A 23,178-nucleotide genomic window follows, 5' to 3' on the forward strand; every position below is an offset into this window, starting at 1 on the left:
GATGATAAATAACGGGAAGACATTGAATTGCATGGATAATATCAAAAAATCAGTGAAATATTTGGATAAAATTCAAAAATTATAGGTTTGGTTTCTAAAAATAAAAATAAGATAAAATAAATAGAACAATTTAAAATAGAAAATAAGTTAAAATAATAAAAGAAGTACTTTTAAGAAAGTGGTAACAAATGAGGAGACAGAATAAATTGTGTGGATGAAATTATAAGAGAGTTAAAAAGTATAGATGAAGCTAAAAGAAAGAGATGGACCATTGTCCAAAAATAAAAATGAAGTAAACTAAGTGAGGCGGACAAAAATGAAAAATGATCTAAATTCAATAGGCGGACAAGAATTCAAATTTACTATCCGATGTCCTTTTGAATATCTCCTGTTGATGCAATGCCTGTTACGTTATGCAAACCGATGCAAATGATACTGTATATTTTATCTATGACTTTGGACCGCGGCTTTTCAAACAATTTGATGAGCAATTTTCAAGTATGTCGATTGTACTCCTGATTTAGCCCCATCGGACTGCAAAAAGTGCGTACAAATAGGACTCACAAGACTTCCGATGAATGGAAAGCAAATTGGGACTATTGTGCAACCAAGTTGTCGATTTTCATACCTCTTCATTGATTTTAGTCCAGGTAAAATCTAAGCTCTTAATTGTTTCTCTGTAGAAAATCCTGAAACTAAGCACCTTTTTTTTTTTTTTTTGCAACTTTCCATTTTTGGTTACAAGGAAAGCCAAGCGGTAAGTCTTCGACGGTACTAATTAGTCGTTGTAGCAAATTCAAAGGACGAAGGTCGTATGCTTTTATGGGGAATTTCATGTCTGATGTCTTTAGTTTCGGAGTATACAATTCGAGATTGTCATTGTGTTAGAACACGTGAGGATAGTATACAGTCGGATACATATAGTAAAATGGGGAGAAAAATCCTACTTTATGCCAAGCGAAAACTTATTCTAACATTAAGTACTAATTGTGATCACTGATTAGAATAGGATTAACATCTAGATAATTAATTCATCTTCTCAAGTTCATAATTACTCCGACATAAAAGATATTATGGTTCAAACCCTAGGATATGTTATATACACTATCATGTACTTTACAGAACGTTTTCGTCCTTGATATGGTACAAGGTGAACTTCACCTGTGAGCGCATGCTTACAAGTGATGTAAAAAGTATTTGAACCGAAAATAAGTTCCATCGTCTAGGTAGGACTTCTGTCACAATAAACTCATTTAATGTTGCTGTTAGATTGATCTGAGGAATTCTCCTGTGAAGGAACATTCAGTAACATGGGGCTTTGTGTGAAGTACGCGGGTTGTGCAGGCATTTCGAGAGCCATCGAGAAACTACTTAGCATAAGAGAAACAGAAGACATAGTAGGTCTTTTTGACATGTTATTCTGAACACAGAGTAAACCTATGTGTATGCATCTCTCAATTTCAGCTCTTGATGCAACAGATAGTGCAGGGTCTACGACACTCCAAGCATCGCCTTCTGTCCATTTCTTCCATGCCTACGAAATCAACACCCGCACTGTCAATTAAAAAAAGTTTCGATTTGTGAAGTAATTAGAAGAAAGGATCACACTTACAAAAGCAAGTAGATTTTCCGAGTTTTCTCCGATTTTGAAAGTATTAATGTTTTGTCCGCTTACAATCTCTAGCACAAGCACTCCGAAGCTATAAACATCCGACTTAAGTGAAACCTGACCTTGGCTCAAATACTCGGGCGGCATATATCCCCTGCAAAAATCCTATAGGTGAGATTACAGTGTCACATGATTCGCTAATCGCCTAGCGAATCGCGAATCGGAAAAAAGTGAATTAGGGTTAGTTTTAGGCTATTTTTGAACCATTTGGAGCGAATCACGAATCCAAAAGGCGAACGAACTAGCAAACTATGTTTCACCAGGTGAAAAACTTTTATCAATTTATTATGTGCAAGTTCTTGAGATGCTTGTTATTGATACGAAACTTACTGGGTACCAACTACGTTTTTTGTCATAGTTTGAGACTGATCAAACTTAAACAACTTCGCAGTGCCAAAATCTGCAATCTTAGGAATGAAATCTGCGTCTAGTAATACATTAGCAGCTTTAAGATCACGATGAATGATACGCAATCTAGAATCTTCGTGGAGGTAGAGGAGTCCTCTGGCAACACCATTGATGATTTTGTAACGCGTATCCCAGAGCAGCGAGCCATGGTGCAGCTTCGGATCTGTGTTTTATGCATATCCTTAGAAGTTTTGGAAAACCAAAGAATATCGAAAACTTTGGGACTATTAGTACTAACCAAAGAGGTGGTTGTCAAGGCTTTTATTGATCACAAACTCATATATAAGAAGCATTTCTTCCTCCTCCATACAAAATCCTAGAAGCTTCACAAGATTCTTATGGTGAAGCTTAGCAAGGGTTGATATTTCAGTTTTGAACTGGATATCTCCCAATAATGCATTCCTCTCAAGCCTTTTCACTGCTATTTCTTGCCCATCTCGAAGCTTCCCCTAAATTTGAACATTTAAACCAAAGTAATGATGAAGTATGAGCTACATATTATTAGAACCAATATTAGAGTGTTTAACATATCTTAGGGTCTAGAAACCTACAACCAATAGCTTACGCTTTTGGTTTAGTTGGGTTCTTGACATGGTATCAGAGCAGCGTGAGAAAGAGTAAACTAGTTCGAATCTCATCTACTCTTCATTAATTCAAATGGAATATCCTGTCTTATGTACGAGGAGAGTATGTATTACATTTACACTTCAAACCCAAATGACTCTTATATAAGGGGCCTTGATAGAGTATACAACATATACTAGGCAACAACCATCAACTTAAGTTTTTAGTTGAGTTGGTTCCTTAACAACTCAATGTCAATGTCAATATCAATGGTGAAAATGCGGTTCTTGACTTTTTAGGCCACTTCGGTAAAATACAAGATCAAGGACGACCCTCATATACAAATTGAAAAACATTTATGATATTTCGATTATAAGAACATGTACTAAGTTACAAGTTGTTTCGATAAAACTTATGTGGTTACCTTATAAACAGTTCCAAGGCCACCTTCACCAAGCTTATTTTCATCAGCAAAGTTCTGTGTTGCAGTCCTAATCACCCTTATATTGAATTGCAAGGGCGGAACATCCTCCATTTCTTCCTCTATGCAAGCAATTGGATGATAGCAAAGAATTGATTAGCAGCATAATTTTGGGCAAAAACTGTACTAATCAAATCAAAAACATTGTACTAGCTTACTACTAAATTTCCCTGAAAATGTTCTCTGCTTTCTCCTCAGTATGATGCAGATGGCAGCTGTGATGATCAAGATAAGTACTAATGCCCCTATTGTTGAGGCAACAATTATAGCAAGTTTATGGGACTTGCTGCTCTCTACAGATACACAAACAAATAATAAGATAGTATTTAACATATCCTAGGACTTTTATCAACAGCTTAAATTTTTGGTTGAGTTGGTTTCTTGACATGGTATTAAAAGCCAGCATGACGGAAGGTCACGGGTATGAATATCGTTCACCCCTCATTATGTCTATGGAATGTTTAGCCTCATATAAGGAAAGCATGTGGTACATTCATAATAGGGCTGGCAAAAACTGACCCAACATGCTAACCTGATCTGAAACCGACCCAAAATTAGCAGGTTTGGGTTTAGATTTTTGACCCAATTAATTAAATGGGTCAACCCGTCCTGATTTGTTTATTAAATGGGTTAGGTTCAGGTTGAATATTTAAACCCGAAAAAAACCTTTTTAACCCATTTATTAAATGGGTTAATCAGGTCAGGCCGACCCATTATATGGGTCAACCATTAATATTTAACCTAAAGAGCCCAACAAATAAAGGCATATCTTACCCTAGTCCAAGTCCATATCAAAGTTTCGATCAACATGAATTTAGCTCAAAAACATCTTCCTCAACCACCATATTTTAGATTATGATGATTTGTAGAAACTAGAAACTAGAAACTAATTATGATACTTTTGGTTTTGGCTTGTCAATTTAACAATTTGTTGTGCTATTTGTTTGTTTGTTGACTTTTGAAAACTTTTAAGTTTTAACTACGAAGTATATACTATGCCCATCTAGCAAGATAGTATTATCTTGTTATAAACATGATGAATTATGATAGATTGATAGTTGAACTTTGAAACATATTTAATTGTATTATGAAATGTGAATATAATATATGGGTCAAATGGGTCACATGACCTGCAATATATGGGTTCAAGTGACCTGAAAAAAAAAGCAGGTTAAATGGGTCATTAGCAGGTTGACCCGACCTGCTACAGATCAGGTCGGGGTTTTAATTTTTGACCCATTTAATTAAATGGGTCAGGTTCAGGTTAAGGATCTATTGACCTATTTATATATGACCCGAACCTGAAAATAATCCAACCGGACCTGTTTGACACCCTTAATCCACATAGTAACAAACATATAAGAAAATACCTATATTTTTGTTGGAAAAAAGTGATGGTGTTAGTGCTGGAGGTTGAGCCCCATAAGTAACATAATCATAAAAAGGGTAGAGTTCATATCGGATATTGCAGCTAGGCGCAACTACCCTTGCGCCTTCAGCCATAAACAACAACCCCTTCGAAAGATTTACTAAATCAGATGAATAGACGGAATCAATAAGGCTCTCAACACACTTTACACAATGAGTCCTGGACAGATCAGGACTACACTGAACAAGACCATATAAGGAACTGTTAGAGGTAACATTAACCTTTCCTGTAGCAAATTTAGTCTCAGAATTGCCTAAAGAAGCCTTGTTTTTCAAGTTGGTAATTAATGATATAAGTGAATTATTAAATTTGGGCATGTTGGTAACATTCTCATAATCATTAACCTCATAATATGGAATTCCAGTACGATTATGAAAAGCAGAAATGTTGGGGTAATATAGTAAGCAATATTCAGACAACCCAAAAGCCTGTTTGTTGTTGAAACAGACTGTAGGCAGAGTAGCAGCTGAGTCACGGACACATGACCGGCATGTATCGATGGATTTATCGGACCTGCATAGAGCCGTAGCTTCGACTTTGTCGGGTTCATGGCCTGCAGTGAAGTTGTAGTAGCCATAATTGATTCGAGTATCCGACGACATGGAATTCAAAGCTGTTTTGAGGTTATTTTCATATGGACTAGGAGTTGTGTAATTGTCACCACATATATGGTAGATGAAATCAATTTGAGCACAAGATTTTGGGATCAATAAAACGAGTTGAGGTACTAAGAACAAGAATAAGGGTAACTTTGTTAGTTCCATGATCCTTATTGTCATTTGGATGGAAGGAATGAAAAGGAGTAGACATAATAGGAGCCACATTTGGTGGATTTTTTGGGCACTAAAAAGAGGCGCTTACCTACAGGAATGATTTATTCTCTTTTACGTGTCTTTTTCCTTACACGTTGAGTTTTCTCTAAACTACCCAAAATAAAGAAAATAAAAAGAAGAAAGAAGAAAGAAAGGGTGTTTAGAAAACATCAATTTTCTAGTATTTAATATTATCATCAATTCAGTATTCAATTCCAAGAGTCAGATTTTGTGTTAGTTACGGCAAGTACCGAATTTTACAGATAAGCTATTGAGTTTGATTCTCGTTGTCCCTCTCTTAGCCCTTCCCTTCCCTTCATTCAGCTCATCTTGTAGCTCATCTTGTAGGCAAAAGAAAAGTATTCAATTCCAAATTCACCAAATAAGCTTTGTGCTAGTCCATTTCAACTATTTGTCCTATTTTCTAGACTTGAGCAAAATTTGTGCTCCTAGTACACAATGAAAGATTACAAAGTGACTGGGTCAAGCAAAAGCTACATCCAATTACATCACTTAGGTATTCAACTACTCACTCTGTTCTTTTGAATTTACTACTGAAATTGATATTTTTTTCTCACAATATGTCACTTTCAATAGTAAACTCAAAGGGATAGAGAAGTACTTTATCTATTAAGAAATTAATGCCTAGGAAAAGTCATTTGGCTTAATTGACATTTCACCATATATTTTGCCTTTTATATGTAGAAGACTAGGAGTGTAGGACCAATATGCTACATTCATGTTGAAAACGAAAGTCTCAAAGAAGTTCAACAATGAAAAACAAATGTATAATATAATGCAAAACATGAACACAAGTGTTTATGAGGTATCTTGAATACCTTCCCCTCAAATATAGTTTATTATAATGAATTCAACAATTACAAGTATAATAAACCTCCCTTATCCTGAGAACAACCTCTCAAGACCACAAATACTAAAACAAAGTAAAAACACTCTCAAGTTTCTAACAATGCAATAGCCCTCTCAACAATGTGTGTGTTTTGTGGTGAATGTTACTATGAGTGATGAATCCTATTTATAGGCAAGATATTCATCACTCTTAGTATTCCCTCATAAATCACCATAAACTCACATGTAACATCCCAATTAACATCCTAATTAACTATGACAATAAACAATACAATAAACAATAGAGTAATGCACCACATTATTGCATAGTCACTACAAATTCTAACCAAAAACAGGATCCAATGTAGTCTGCTGGACTTCCGCTCGACCGAGCCACTACCTCGCTCGGTCGAGCAAGCTTTCAGTGAAGCTACTGACCTGTTCTGAACACCTTGCTCGACCGAGCCAACACCGCTCGATCAGTCGAGCTAGGCTCTACTCGATCGAGCAGCTGGTCGAGCCACTCACAGTCTGCTTCTTTCTTTGTTGCTTTGATCAAGAAACTCTTATCAACCGTTCCAAACCTTAAATCATCCATATCCGACACATCTTTATCGACCCTCTCTAAAGTACAAGACAAAGCATGTTCGATTATATGTTTAAAGTTAACGTCATCATTAAGATTATTGGCACTTACTTTAACACATGTCTTAACAATAATTTCACAAGATGCTTCATCAATGCTCTTGTTGAAAGAAAACAAAAATCATGGGTCCAAAGCTCAAATTTTCAAAGAGACAGTGTAGTACTTCGTCTATTAATGCCTAGGAAAAGTCATTTGGCTTAATTGACATTTCACCATATATTGTGCCTTTAATATGTAGGAGACCTGGAGTGTAGGACCAATATGCTACATTCATGTCTTCACAATAATTTCACAAGATGCTTCATCAATGCTCTTGTTGAAGGAAAACAAAAATCATGGGTCCAAAGCTCAAAATTTCCAATTTATTTCCGTGACTGATGAGGAAAGGCAAGAGCCAAGAAGAAGATATTTTCTTGAATCAAATGTATGTCTAACTCAGAAGTTACTATGCAAGGTTATCCGCAAAAGAGACAATTTTATCGGCTTAATCATTAGTTTAGGCTTTCAGTTGAGTTGGTTTCTTAACAACGCCGGCTATTGTAAAGTATCGAGGTTGTACACTAGTATCCCTCTAAGAAGATTGTTTTTAACTCTATAAAATCTTTTCCCATGTTAATATTCACACAAATTGTCGTATGAGACGCTATCACCATGCGACACACCTCATATATATAGGTTAAATAGTCTATCTAATACTACATATTACGAAAATATGAGCTTTTTATTTAAGGTTGTCTTAATAAGAAACAATCTCTCACAAAAATATCTCAGAGTAAAATTATAGAGTTCAGTTATATCTACTTTTATTGACATGAACTATACCTTTGTCTATTTATTACAATCAATTTCGAGAATCCTCATCATTAAAACCAATGATATTGTAAAAAGAACATCAAGCAAAATTCACTTCACTTAAATTTTACATTTCCAAAAGTAAAAACTTCCAATATAATTACCTAATATCTTAGCTTGTTTTATATGAGATCGTCTTATCATGAGACGAGTTTATATACTTAGTCCACTATTCTAATTGATCACTTTTAACGTTGTAAGTGATCATTTTAACGCACTAAATTTATATAGACCAGCCCAATAAAGATATTCTCATAATGAAACTGTCTCATTTAAGAATTTGCGCTAATTAGATAGGGTGCAACTCTGTAATTGAAAAATCATTAATTGAAACAATTGCAGATTTACTACTTGACTCATCAGAAATTGCATAACTCCAATTAGAAAGCATATTAGGTAAACTCTTGCTTTCTGTGTAAAATGCAGGTTGTGATGGAACTTCAAGTTCAACGGAATTGCTACTTAGCATTAAATCAATTGAAGACATTGTTGGTCTATCACTTGGGTTGGCTTGAACACACAATAAACCAATTTGTATGCATCTCTGAATCTCGAAACTCGAGCCGGTTGATACTAATGTTGGATCTACTAGGTTATGTGGTGTGCCTTTGATCCAATTTCTCCATGCCTGAAACAAGTACGATAGAGTATATAATATATCATAAAGCTACAACCACCAACGGAAATTGTATCAAATAATAATTCGTTTGGGATAAATAAACTTACAAAGTTAAGAAGGGGTTCGTGATTCTCCTCGTCAGTTTGAAATGAACTTATCTTTTGCCCGCTTATTATCTCCAAGACGAGTACCCCAAAACTGTAGACATCGGATTTTACTGATACTTGATGTTGTAGTGCATACTCTGGAGCTATGTATCCTCTACACATATAACATGTATTATTTCTTGCTAGGATGAAATACAAACACGTTTTTATAGACAATGGATTTACAAAAAAAATTATTTTCAGTCAAATCAAACATCCTGATTGAAGTCAAAATACTTAATCACTTACAAGGTACCAACAATTTTGCTTGCCAAACTTGCTTGAGTTTGATCAATGTCAAAGAGTCTTGCCATGCCAAAATCCGCAATCTTAGGATTGAAATCTTCATCTAAGAGAATATTTGCTGCTTTAAGGTCACGATGAATGATGTTTAGCCTCGAAGTTTCGTGGAGGTATAGAATCCCTCTTGCTATGCCAATGATAATTTTGTAACGTGTTTCCCACAACATAGATGAACGCTTCAAAGAATCTGCATGCGAATAAATAACAAAAAGGATCCTTAGAAGTTACAAGTAAAAGCAAGTAGAAAATTCATATTTCTGTAAATGGTGAAAATTGAACTATTAATAATTCTTTTGCATATTATTATTATTATTATTATTATTATTATCATTATTATTATTATTATTATTATCATTATTATTATTATTATTATTATTATTATTATTATTATTATTATTATTATTATTATTATTATTATTATTATTATCAGCAGCAAAGTTAATTTGATATTGAAAATAAAAATAAGTACGCACCAAAAATAAAATTATCAAGGCTTTTATTGGGCACCAACTCATAGATGAGTATCATTTCTTTTCTTTGCAAGCAAAATCCTTCAAGTTTAACCAAATTTCTGTGCCGAAGCCCTGCTAATGTAAGAATTTCATTTTTGAATTCTACATCTCCTTGTCCTTTGTTTCGCACAAGCCTCTTTACTGCTATTTCTCGTCCATCAGGAAGCTTACCCTGGAAAGAAAGTTAGAGTTAAATGTTCAAATGATTTATCTCATATCAATGAATTGTTTAGACACTTTATAAGTTATTAGTGTTCTTTCTACCATTTTCATATGGTTTTGGGATATTTTTCGTTGGCTTATACATTGTGTGGGCCCCTTATTTTTTCGATTATATGCTGTCATTGACAATAATTTCTACCCAATTTTGACCTGGCATCAAAGCTGACAGTTCAATCACCTAGGACTCTAATTGTTCACTACCACATGTGAACTTGACAGAGGTTTGTATGTGAGAGGAGTGTTGGGATGGTTTGTCTCATGTCAATGAACTGTTTGCACATTTTAGAAAATTTGAATGAATTAAGCAAAAAATTATAAAAAAATCAAAAAAAAACAATGTTTTTCAAAGTAAGCACTTTTTTCCCAGAATTGAATTTTGGGTAGTTCGCTATTACTAACAACGTAAAAAAAAGTCAAGTTCTTTGCTCGCTGTTACTAACAGCGAACAAAGACTTTGATTTTTTTACTAGGTCTTTGTAGTAACTGCGAACAAAGGAGATCTGGTCAAATAAGGTCAAGCCTTTGTTCGTAATTAGTAACAGCGGTCAGCAAATTAAAGGTTTGACCCCCTTTTTTACCAGGTAAAACCTTTATTCGCTGTTACTAACAATGAACAAAAAACTTGATTTTTTTTACCCGCCTTTTTTGTTCGCTGTTAGTAACAGCGAATAACCCAAACCTCAACTCTGGGAAAAAAGTGCTTACTTTGGAAAATATTTTAAAACCTTACTTATTGTTTAACTTTTTTATATTATTTTGCTCATTTAGTTCAAATTTTCCACATTTTACAAGTCATTGGAGCTCTTTCTTCCGTTGTTATATGATTTTGGAATGGTATGTCTTGGCTTTTTAAATGTTTACACCCTATATTTGCTCGATTATATGTTGACATAAAGTGTAATTCCAACATCATCTTAACATATGCATCATTGCCGACATATGCATATTTACGGTTAAAAGAAATAATAAATAATTAAGATTTTAACTTATTTCAATTAAAAGTTTAAGCTGATTAACGAATAAAGCGAGTCACTACACTAGTTTTTACCTTGTAAACCATGCCAAATCCACCTTCTCCAATCTTGTTATGGTCGCAAAAGTTTTGAGTTGCATACTTGATGTCTCCAAGACTATATTGCAAGGATTTGAGGGCCTTCATTTCCTCTTCTGCACTTAGTTTATATCAACAATTGAAATAATTTCTTTTTATATCATTAACAACAATAATATATTAAGGAAAAATTAATATTAATAATCCGACCTTCCATTTATTTGCTGTAAATAATTCCACCTTTAAATATTTTCTAATAATCTAATATTTGTCATACATCTGTCCAGAACATACCATTACTAATATTAGGGTATGCTGCCAGCAAACTTAGACAAAGGTTATATTATTCATAACGAACTAAGGTCAAATATTAGATTATTAGAAAGTGATCTAAATGTGAGATTATTCACGATGAACAAGCAAAATGTTGGATTATTGATGTAATTTTTTCTAAAATTTATATATATATATTTCATTTAGTTAGATCGAAAGCCTTACTGCTAAATTTCACCATAGTCCGAGGCTTCGTCCCCATCAACTTTTTCCTCCTTAATAAGATGCTAAAGACAAAGATTATAAAAAGTATTGCAGAAACAACAATTGAGATGGAAATAGAAATGGCTTTAATATTCCGACGCTTCCGAGTTTTTGACACTAAAAAGTAAAAACATTCAAAATGTCAAAATTTTCATAAACGGTAAAATGTAATATAAATGTAATATATATTATAGTAATAAGTGTAATATAAATGCATTAAAACACAAAATAATAAAGAACATAACCGGTAAATAATATTATTAGTGAACCACACAATAAATCTAGATATAGTTTTCTATTTTTCTTATTTGCGTTTGTCATAATATAATATTTGAGACACTTTAGTTTCAGGTCATGTGGTCTTGCGCCTCTAGTCCAAATCATTCTTCTCAACTGTTACATATTTTTTATTTTTATGGTATTAGAGCAGATAGGAGAAAACGGTGTAGTTAGCATCGTATTTTGTTTTTGTGGTTTACGATAGGGTAGGAAATCAAACAATAATATAGATGGAAAAATCTAGACTTGGACCTCCCAGCCTAGGTCATGACAGCCTAGGTCATGACTATACTTGTGCAATGGATCGGGGCCTAGTAGAGGGCTTTTAAACGTGTCGGACTTTAAATGATTTATGATAAATTACTATAATTTTATAGTAATCAATAACCAGATTATAATCGGCAAAACCAAATAATTATAAAAATGCTAATTTCATTAAAAATTTTAAAAAACAAATTATAAATAGGCAGAACATATTGTATAATTACAAAACACCATGACCATGAGGAATAAAAAAACGACGGTATACTCTTACAAAAAAATTCTCTTACCTGCCGTGATATTACTATTACTGTTATTCGGTATCAGATCTGATGATTGAGGTGCCGATAAAGTCAAATTAGGTACGTTCCTGACCCCAAAGAACGGTTGAAGTGCATACCGCGCAAAGCAACTTGGATGAACTAATTTCACTTCAGAAGCTTTAATTGTACGGTCAATACAACATGTTGGAAGATAAAAAAGAATGTTATTGTCAATACAATCCATACAATTATTCTTATCCAAATCAGGTCTACACTGTACAAGCCCATAAATTTTCTGACCACCCTTTAAACTCATATTTCCATCAGCATATTTCAGGTCAGAATTACCCGAAGCTGCTCGATTTCGAAGCTCACCCATTAAAGCGTACAACGTTGTATTAAAATTATTTACGTCGTTGTCAACATTACCCGTGTTAATAACATACCATGGTGGTGCTATTTGGTCTTGTACTTGGTCAGAAATAGTTTCATTTGTTATGGATATTGAGCAATATCCACTATACCCAAATGCTTCTTTTTGGTTAGGACAAACATTTGGGAGTAATAGCCAACTGGATGCGTCTTGGAGACACCTACGACATGTTGTGGGCGGGACATCGCCCCGACAGATGGCTAATGAGTTTACTCTGTCAGGGGGTTGTCCGACAAAGAAGTGATAAACGCCGTTAGTGATTTGAGTGTTCGTTGAGATGAGATATAGAATGGTGTTTAAGTTTGATTGGTATATACTGTTGGGAGTGTATGTAGTTTTGCCACACCATTGATGGAGGAATTGGGATTGAGCTAAGGTTAATTTTGGGGTGGAAGGGATTTGGATGATACTAATTGTGAGGATTAAGAAGGTAGTGTTTTGCAAATTCATAGGGAAATGAGAGAGGTGTACAAAGTAGAATATTTCAAGAGGGATAAAAAGTTTTGATTGAAAAGTAATTTATTACTAATAATAATAAAGTGGGCTATTGAGCATAGTGTTGAAATTTCAAAATTCATTGATAGGTATTTAACAATTTAACTATTTACTTCATATCGTTTGATTAGCATTATTTAGTATTTGAGCTATAAAAATAAGTGGTTAAGATAGAGAGAAAATAAGTGTGTGGATGAGATTAAAAAAAATAAGTAAGACCATTATTAAGAAAAAAAAATGTAAAATCAGTGAAATGAACTTCAATGAAAAATGCTGATAATTAACAGAGACAGAAAATGTATCTTTCATGATCAACTTTGGACAGCTATTAAAGAAAATTGAGTACTTAAAAAGCAATAGTATGATTCGGTAATTTATTGGTTTTGATCTTTTGGAAAAATCAAAGCTTCATAATGGAAGACCAAACTTCACTATTATAAAAGTCAGAGTCAATAGCTACGGTCTTGATCACATGGTACACTCCTTGCTATTTGGGCTACTATTAAAAGTTTTTGTGGTGTTGAATGGTTATTCATTTGCTATTAACTCCTCCGTTTAAGAATTAGAAGAAATTGACTAATATGTAAACTTGATGACCTATCTCTTATTATCAATTGATTTTAGGACAGAATATTATTAGATTTGTAGGCAGTCAACTTTGCTTTTGTGTCGGTTACGTTGCCTACAAAGGCTAATAAATTATTTAACATTGAAAATTAGTACCATAAGAATTTGAGACTCAGAGTATCGAAACTTTCAGTGTTTCTTTATGGATAAGTGCTATTTATCTTCGCCCTTCAATTATTATTGTATTGAAAATGATACCAGTAAAAATGGTCATCTACCTCTTTGTTCGGTTTTCTTCACAAGTTGCAAGTGCATATTGATGTCGTAGTATAGATTTAAATTGTTCAACTCTATACTACAACATCAATATGTAGTTGCAAACTGATATTTGAGGCCCCTTAATTTACGGGATCTTATGCAGTCGGACACTTTGCATATGTGCTTTCTCCTCTCCATAAAATATACTAAAATAATATTTAGTACTTCATAATCTTTTGATTAAGCAAGGAGAATTTTCAAATGCTAAAAAAAGTCAAGTACTCTTCAATTGGTTGACAGTGAAGCTTAATGTATTGTATTATCATTGTGTTATTTATATCACTTTTTAAGGTGCAACAATGGGTATAATTTCATACCTAATCTTTGGTTTCTGAGGTCCAAAGAAGCTCTTCTTGCTCCCAGGATTAACTGTCATTTGTTCAAAGTGATCCCCTTGGATGATTTTTTGAAGGGCGTTATGATGAGCATAGCCAAACTTCTGATTTTTCAATTTCCTCTCCAATTTCAATTTATTTCTAACACAGTATCACAGCCAGATTTCATACAGTATATGTGTGTAGATGCATATGGTAGCTATACTAATGACAGTACTTTAATCTTGGAACCCTCCTGTCCTCCATAAAATCCGATACTCAAATTGACTATGGCTTCTACAATTTATCGGTCGGCCTGGAGCCTGACAAAGTTTACGGAATCCTTCTGTGTAGGGGCGACATACCATTTGATGAATGCTTCACTTGTCGAAATGATTCGACCATTATGCTCCCTACTCAATGCCCAACTCAAAAGGAGGCAATTGGATGGTATCCTAATTGTATGCTATGGTATGCAACTCGGTCCAATTGCTATGGTAGGCAATTTGATGAAATTGCATTACTGGCAAAGCTCCAGCACAGGAATTTGGTAAGGCTCTTGGGATTCTGCTTAGAGAAAGAAGAAAGACTTTTGGTGTATGAGTTTGTACCAAATGCAAGCCTTGATCATTTCTTGTTTGGTATGCTTCATTTCTACTACCATTATTCAGTTTATACATTTGGGCATTGGCTCTTGTTATGCTGCATTGTCAGGATCAAAAAGATTTACATATTACATGCTTGTCGATTCTAGTACACAAAAAAGTTTGGATTGGGATGTACGCAAAAAGATTATCAGTAGCATTACTCGAGGACTCCTTTACCTGCATGAGGACTCTCGGCTTAGAATAATTCATCGTGACCTTAAATCTGGCAATATACTTCTCGATGCTGAAATGAATTCTAAGATTGCTGACTTTGGCTTGGCTAAGCTCTTTTTGGTGGATGAAACTCATGCCGATGCTAGCAAAATCGCCGGTACATAGTAAGTGACATCAATATTCCTGAATCATATATTAAAACACCTCCATAATCTATATGGCTATTATATAGTGTATAGGATAATCTATTTGGCACAAGGGGTGTTTAAATGGCCGGATACGAGCCAAGCCGGGCTTATTTAAATATGGGCCGGATTGGATAAGGGCCTTTTAAACGCTTTAAATGGGCCGAGCTTTGAAATCCCAGCCTGGTCTAATCCGGCCCGTTTTAATTACTGAAAATTATAATAATCCCTATTGATCAATTTATAATAATAAAAATTAAATTGTAGAAATATTAATAATTTCCATTGGTATTGTCATTTATAATAATTAAATTATTCATCAATTATGTTATTTATGCTATTTATAAAGGCCCGTTTTCGGCCTGGTCCATTTCAATCCGGTTCTTACAAAATCCTTATAAAGACGGCTCGGATAAAGGCTCAAAATGGGGGTCCGACTCATTGAACACCCCTAGGCACAATCTAACATATATTCACTCTACTATTTTATTTTTGCAGTGGATATATGGCTTTCGAATATGCAAGGTAAGGTTTGTGTTCCGTCAAGTCGGATGTTTACAGCTTCGGGATATTGCTTCTAGAAATCATCTGTGGTAGAAAGAATAGTGGCTTTTATGACGAAGATAGTGCAGCCGGGCTAGTAAGTAATGCTCTGCTAGTTACATCCTCCCAACAAAAGATCATGTAGTAACTTGCTTTCAAGAATCAAAGTAAACCAAACCCTAATGGTCCGTTTGGTAGATGGTATTAACTGGTAGCAATGAGAATGCAAACTAGTGTAATTTTTCTTGAAAAATCTTTTGGCTACCTTGATGGCCATGCTTGTCCAACTTCAATCATCTCATTTTCTTTATAAAATTCATTTCAATGCATCACCATTGGAAGAGGTGATATTAGGTGGTAATGAGAATTTGCGAACAAAAAAACTTTTTTGTGATCAAACTTTCATCACCATGAGAATGACTTTGACCTTTTGATGAAATTTTACACTATAAATCATTCCCATTACCACCATTTAGTAATCACTGAAAATTTGATTGCATCTTCTAGGTATGGAAAAACTGGAGGGAAGGAACTGTATTGACCAAACAAGATACATACAGATAGGACTGTTGTGTGTACAAAAGAATGCTGCTGATAGACCAACAATGTCATCACTAATCATCATGCTTAGCAGCCAGAATCTGCCTTTGACTTTACCTTCTTTTCCAGGATACATTAGTGAAACATATCAAGTATGTCAATCAGAAAATGATTTCAATCAGCTTGATAACCATTCATAAAGTGTATAATATATCATAGGCTACAACCAAAAGCTTAAATTAATGGTTGTGCTAAGATATTTGATATTTTATATTCTTTATCTCTGTAGTTCAAATGTTGAAGGCGACTCTTGGTGGGATTTTAGATTGATGATTTCATTTTATTATTAAGGTTATATGGACTATTGTGTATCAATATGTATATGTTTGAGGAATTTGTGTTGTTTAACAATTAAAAAGTCAACTTTTCATGTGGTAGTCAATTTCACCAAATATTTTATTTGGTTGTTTAACGATCAAAAAGTTAAAAGTCATCTAAAAAGTTTTTGCAAAACAAGCATATAAAACAAAATTGTAATAAAGATAAAACAAGTTATTTTAAAATAAACAGAGATAGATAAAATTCTCTAATAAAAGTGGAACTGTATTGAGAAGAGGGTAAATAAAATAAAAGTAAAAAATGAAAAAAAATAACTTTTTAGTACCTCTTCTTTAACTTGATTCTATTCCAAGTTTACTACAGCTATTTTGAGAAACAAATCTCATAAAATTTGATTCAAAATGAAGTGTAGAAGAATTATTATAATATCAGAGTATATAATACGGATACTAATACGGATACTTGAGAAATTCGAGCAATATAGGTATAAAATTCAAATATTCCCACTTTTAAGCACTAAAGACCACAGCTAATGTTACATATAAATATTTTGTTAGCTTCAAATACTAGATGTATGTTCAATAACAAACAATCATGGCCTATAAAATCCATTTAGTCAAAAACTGACTAGTAAAATCTCAAAGAATTCGGATGTGTATTGTGTACCAAAAGTTGCGAACATCGACGTTCGTGTAATGTGGGAAAGAAGAAGCAATAACCCACAAAGAATGCACTGCAGCAACTGGCTACATGAGACAACCAACGTATACAGATCGAGGATACTTCTTTTGCAGTTGTGGCCATTGAACATAGAGTTGATCAGCCATTCTTAGTTTGTAGAGAAGCAAACCACTTAAAGAGAGCCTTTGAACTCTTGCAATGCTCTCCACATAAAATATTGATGACCATCTAATCCCTAATACCTGGGAGGTAAATAGAATATACTTTAACCAATTTGATAATACTCAAATGAAAAAAATTGTAATTAAGGGTGATAATGAGCCTAGCTATCTAATGAACTATCCCAGCTTGGAATAAGTTTAAACTTTGGTTTTACATATTGTTTATTTAGCTTGTAATGACTACTTATAGTATATCTGCACAATATAAATGAGGATCTCAAGATATTTGTTAAATATTACTTGGTTACAATTTCTATAATCAAACCGAGTAAGTAAATTAAATTTGAAATGAAAATTTGATCCTGGAAAAAGTCGAGACCAGGTTGGACTATTAAGATTTATAAGTCGAGCAGAGTTCGATTCAGGTTGGCTCTATCACAACAAGTAGCATTAAGGTGCTTACCTTAAACACGAAGGCAACTGCACATAGAGGAATGCAAGTTCCGGGGCCATTGCAAAGGATCTGGCAGGTAACATCAAGACCACTCATCATAGAGTTATCTTGGCTGATTAATTATTTCTCGATAAACAAAGCAGGCTACGAATGAGAAAAAGTTGAGGGGAGAAACATACCACTTGAGGTCTAATTTTGATCATCAGCCAGAGTGCATGAGCAATGGCAGTTAGTGTTGTACCAACAGAAGTTATATACGATTGACCAACTTCCCGGCTTCTGTATATCTGCATGTACTGTGCAGTTTCCATCACCTTCAGTACCAAAACAGGAATCAGGTTTCTCCAAGAGTCCAAGTAAAAAAGCAACTGAAAAAACTAATAGTATCACAACCATTCTCTACAAAAAGATAAATTGTCCAAATCAAAGAGAAGATATGCTTGCGCCTTGAAGCGCGCCAAGGAGAATCTATTGGCTCTAGTGCAGGGGGGATTCTGTAAAACGCCAACTGTTTAATATTGTAACATGTGGAACAAAGACGCAATACTATGACACTTCAGTGATTAGTATAATTATAAATTTGTCTGAATGAGGTTTATCCCAAGCAAATTATTAAAATCAAAATCTATGAACCTGCAGAAAGTAATTTTCACGAGTGGAGAAAGCTTTACATTTTAATAGCAGAAATAGCACACTCCCGCACCTTGCTAAATTTTCTGAATAAGCTACATGTCATTGCTTAGTACATAACATTTAGGCTCCAAGAACCCTGTTGATAAAGTTCTTTGTGTCTTTTTTAAACACCGTGAAAAACTTAAAGGGTGAATGGGTGATACAGCATTCATAATTTGATACAAGCATATTGTCAATTATTCTCACTGTTGTAATCAAAGGACCGAATACAGTAGAATAAATAGTCTACACAAATCTAGAAACCATTCTGTTTTCAATGCTTCTTCCTCCTGGCATACGTATATTTGATTGTGGGCTTGGGCCTTTCCATGACACTCACATCTCAAGAAAGTTCAAAGTCAGAAATCCAAGCAACAATATTAATAAATAGTCTACATAAATACAATGTCAAAGCAGTCGCAAGTCCTGCTAAGTATTTAAATAGCAACTTTATGAAAGGTGATGCCTCATGAAAAGCAAAAAATCTGATAGTTCAAGATATGTGATTTAAGTCACCCTTAATCATAACAGAATCAATACCATATACAGTTACTGCACTAGTCCACGCATAGTAGGCAAATCTAAACTCTTTCTTGGTGCAAAAATCACAAAAAGAAGTCTGCAGCATAAATACATAATGAAACTCCAATATATACTAGCCTAGAAGCAGAAGGAAAATATTTAATACGGGACTATTGCAGTATTGCTGTTCTTATAATCAATTCTACATCAAAAAAGATTCATTAGTAGCTCTACATCGATATCTTATAGACCCAATAATGCCTCCAATCACTCCGATTTATTCTAAGAAAAATACCAAATTATTCTGTTCAGTAGAGCTGAGGGGGCCTTCAATTACGGGCGGCTACTTTTAGCACGGGGACAGTGTGTAACATAAGAGGAATGAGTAGTGAGAGAAGTGTGTAGTTGAAAGTGCAATTACATAGTTATCTTGGGAGTATGCTCAGTTCCTCACTACTTGAAGACTGAGTATTACATAAGCTTGATCCTCAAACAGCTATCAATATTTTCATCCTTATCTTTTTTTTCATCCCATATATTCCCAAAGTGGTCCTTAAGGGTGTGCGAGGTGATCGACCGCACAGGGCCCCCTCTTTTTCCGTATATGAAAAAGTTAATTAAAAGAAGAAATATGTATTATTAAGTTTATTAATAATATATTTACTATAAATAAGGCGCAATATAAAAGTTTTTGCTCAGGGCCACCAAAATTTGTAAGACGGGTTTGTAATAAATAATATCCCAAATCATTTATTATTTGGTTTAGCTCGTTTTGTTCCATCAAACAATATAACACAAAACTAGCCACAAACGCAAGAAGCCAGCAAGGAAACATGTTTACCTCATTACAAGAGGAGCTCTCAAATATGCGAGCTTTCTGCAGACTCATATTATCAGTGGTAGCAGCAATATAATACCTAGGTATAAACCTGTCCTTTTGGAGTGCCAATAACAGATTAATCATTTCAGCTGTATGACCACCTACAAGAATGATAGTAGCTACATAAGTATATAATTGAGTTTAGAAAATTAATCATTTCAGCAGTATGACCACTTAGGTATAAAATCCCTGTTATGTATCAACACAAAATAATAAGTTTCATTTTCTACAAATCAATTGTTCAAGAACTAACACAATCAAAGATCCCTACTTCTTGGTTCAAGCTCACTAATAAAAAAGATCTTAAATTCAATTCAAACTTTAATCAAATAAACAAACACAAATGAACTTTTGCCCAGAAACTTGTTAATTGACATCTTATTAAAATCATTTTAGTCACAATCGTGGTAAAACATGACCTTTGGTAACCGCACAAAACACCATTTCAAACAACCATATACAACACTAAGAAAAAAAAAAAAAAAAAAAAAAAAAAAAGGATAAAAGAAGAATATGCTAACCTGAACCAAGAACAATGAGTGTGCTAAGAGGCTTAACTTTAGAAGGTCGTAAAGGTTTACCGCAACAATGAAGAATGTACACTAATCGAACTACAATCAGAGTTAAAACTGTTACCACAATCATCACAATTCCATTTGATTCCGCCATTGACATCAATATTTCCTTCTCTCTGGAAAAAAACATCAATAATTGTAATAAACCCTAGAAAAACAGAAACAGAGAAACAAGCTAAGCATCAACTAATTTACACCTTAATTTTGGGATTGAAACTTTAATTGAATGTTAAAATGTTGATACTTGATAATTTAGTACCATGAAATTGATTGAATTTGAACTTTTGATGTTTCATTGAATTAAAAATCATCAATTCTACAAACTTTTTTAATGGAATATAGATGTGAGAAGAGAATACCTTTGATTTAGGATCAGAAATGAACTCAATGGCGTGTATCTCCGGCATTGATCATGGTGATGATTGGTAAAGTATGGACTATGGAGTAATTCAATTCATAGTTGAACAGGACGCCCGTGTTCTTTCAACTACCATTCAGGCCAGTTGGGCATCAAATCTAATATATTTTCGACCATAACAGTTAGCTTAAATTGCTGCTTATCAGTTAACAGTCAATTGATCAAACCCGTAAAATATCAACATACAACTACATATAAGTGCCAAAGAGAAAAAATTTAAGGGAAAGATCATTCAAGCAATTATTCCAGTTTAAGAATCAAACAAGTAGAGATTGAATCAAACAACTACCCACGAATTATTCCAATTTAAGAATCAAACAATTATCTAAAAACAAATCGAAGGCATAACGCAGGACAGAGATTGAATCAATTATCAAACAATTACCCACAATTATTTCTAGTTAATGAATCAAACAATTACCCACAAATAGAGATTGAATCATAAAGCAACAAAACAAATAGAATGTTGAAACAATTACCAGCGAGTAGCGTGAAAAACTCAAGGCAATATGTAGAAGTGAGAGGCCGATGTCGGATGGCGGATGGCGGATGGCGATGGTCTCGCAGTCGAGTTTAAGCGCCAACCATGGAAGTTATAACAGTCTTAGGCTCGATTTGCTGGCAGTGGTTGTTGAAAGGGAAATGGGGATGTGGAAAAATGAAATGAACTAGGGTTTAAAAGGTATAAAAAATACTGAAATTGCACGTAATTATGAGTTATCGAATTTTTACGTGATTGATAAATATTCTTTTAATTTGTATGGTGATTTCGAGCTTTTAACATTTATATGTGGTAGATAAAGGGTTAAATTATTTATTAAATTAAACACTCATTTTAAACAAAATTTTAAAAGACGTATATGTTACGAAAGTATTTACTCTACCAACTCATCTGATTTCTTCTTTAATTAATACTACTAGTTTTTTCTATTAATTTAGTAACATATCACATACTCAGAATGCCCCTTGCATCCGCTAGTGATCTAGGCTCAATCTATTATCACAAGACTTTGCAAAATATATAATTTTCATGTCATTCTTCGTTCATTTCTATTATTCAAATCAATGGTCGATCTTAATCATTTATTATGGGGTGTCCAATTTAATATTAAACCAAAAAATTAAACATGTTCAAGAGAGCCAAATTATAATCTTAAGCATCAAATTCTATTTTGAAGGGGGTTGAGCCCCATTCTAATTAATAAATAGGTTTATTATTATTCAGATCATTTTCAACCTATCTTTTCATTATTTAATCACCTTAAATTTTCTAATTAGCAACTGTATCCAAAAAAAAAAAGAAAAAAAAAAAAAAAAAAAAAAACTAATCCTCAAAGTGATTATCCATGATTGAAGGAAACCATCATGTTCCCTTTCTACATTGCTACGAGACATTCAAATTCTATCACCTTTATTTACTTTCTTTTAGATTAGAAGGACTAATTTTTTAGTACGTTGATTCACTTTTCTTAATTATCACCCTATTTATACTTAATAGTAAATATATTTTTAAGGTCAAATCAAATTCATAAATATCATATCGTCGAAAATGTTACGAGCAACCCTACTAACCATTGGGAGTATTTCATTAATCCATAGCCCATAGGGAATGATAAAAAGTAGTCCTATATATTTGGGATGAAGAAATCCAGCTTGGTATACAAATGACATTTTAACCCCACTTAAGTATGTTATATGTAGTCGTATTCCAAATGGAACCCCTTGGTTGCTCTTCATGCACTTTTTTCCTATCAACACATCTCTTTCAATGGTATATGAGCTTCTTTAAAATATGTGGTCTATTCAAAATCTTATCACAATTTAAAATATCTATTGCATAATTTGGGTGTTAATTCATAGTACATATTATCATACCGTTATTTAATCATCATAATTTATATATGTAAATGATAAAATATAAAATTAATTTTGAGATTAATAAATTTTTAAGTGTTGTGTATCGCATTCAATTATATTGATGTATTTCCTTCTTAAATAATAAGAAATTTTTATTAATATCTGGTCTTGTTCTTCAATTATATGCAATTATATACTATTAGGAAAATCGTATTCAAGATTGTACCTAACCTAAAAACTAATGCTTATTCTTCAACTGAAACAATACACAATTTTCCAAAATTTGCTTCACAATGCTAGAATTTTCTTATTTGTTTGAGTTTGTATTTTCTATCTATTTTTTCCAACAATTTTTGGCTCAACTTTTTGATTGACCAATTGTAGTCCTTGGTTTAACAACTGAATAGATATAATTGATAAAGGTATGAGCTAGGGTCCGTTTTGTGGAGTGTCAATGCTTATGTGACTATGTATAAAATATGATGTTATGTAGGGTTTCT

At 33.5% G+C, this 23,178-nt stretch overlaps 2 protein-coding genes and 1 pseudogene across 2 annotated transcripts; 1 reads left to right on the forward strand and 2 right to left on the reverse strand.

Annotated features, from left to right (window-relative positions):
• Positions 1 to 1,000: 1,000 nt before the first annotated feature.
• LOC130823459 (uncharacterized) lies at positions 1,001 to 12,909 on the reverse strand. The gene is made up of 17 exons (XM_057688078.1): positions 11,931 to 12,909; positions 11,062 to 11,217; positions 10,561 to 10,679; positions 9,252 to 9,462; positions 8,725 to 8,965; positions 8,437 to 8,590; positions 8,009 to 8,338; positions 6,651 to 6,834; positions 6,044 to 6,094; positions 5,615 to 5,704; positions 4,493 to 5,410; positions 3,281 to 3,415; positions 3,066 to 3,184; positions 2,316 to 2,526; positions 2,000 to 2,240; positions 1,613 to 1,763; positions 1,001 to 1,534 (listed from the first exon to the last, which is right to left on the reverse strand). Exons 1-17 carry the CDS (start codon positions 12,784 to 12,786, stop codon positions 1,250 to 1,252), a joined length of 4,452 nt encoding a protein of 1,483 aa, XP_057544061.1. The 5' UTR covers positions 12,787 to 12,909; the 3' UTR covers positions 1,001 to 1,249.
• Positions 12,910 to 13,049: 140 nt separating this feature from the next.
• On the forward strand, positions 13,050 to 16,556 carry LOC130823907 (cysteine-rich receptor-like protein kinase 15; annotated as a pseudogene).
• A 383-nt stretch (positions 16,557 to 16,939) lies between these two features.
• Positions 16,940 to 21,489, reverse strand: LOC130823906 (UDP-N-acetylglucosamine transferase subunit ALG14). Its single transcript, XM_057688735.1, has 7 exons — positions 21,301 to 21,489; positions 20,763 to 20,919; positions 20,350 to 20,519; positions 19,790 to 19,929; positions 17,934 to 18,068; positions 17,764 to 17,823; positions 16,940 to 17,381 (listed from the first exon to the last, which is right to left on the reverse strand). The coding sequence occupies exons 3-7, from the start codon at positions 20,501 to 20,503 to the stop codon at positions 17,205 to 17,207; spliced, it is 666 nt and encodes a 221-aa protein (XP_057544718.1). The 5' UTR covers positions 20,504 to 20,519; positions 20,763 to 20,919; positions 21,301 to 21,489; the 3' UTR covers positions 16,940 to 17,204.
• Between the last annotated feature and the right edge of the window lie 1,689 nt (positions 21,490 to 23,178).

This window comes from Amaranthus tricolor, chromosome 9, assembly GCF_026212465.1.
Source record: "Amaranthus tricolor cultivar Red isolate AtriRed21 chromosome 9, ASM2621246v1, whole genome shotgun sequence".
NCBI classification, from domain to species: Eukaryota; Viridiplantae; Streptophyta; class Magnoliopsida; order Caryophyllales; family Amaranthaceae; genus Amaranthus; species Amaranthus tricolor.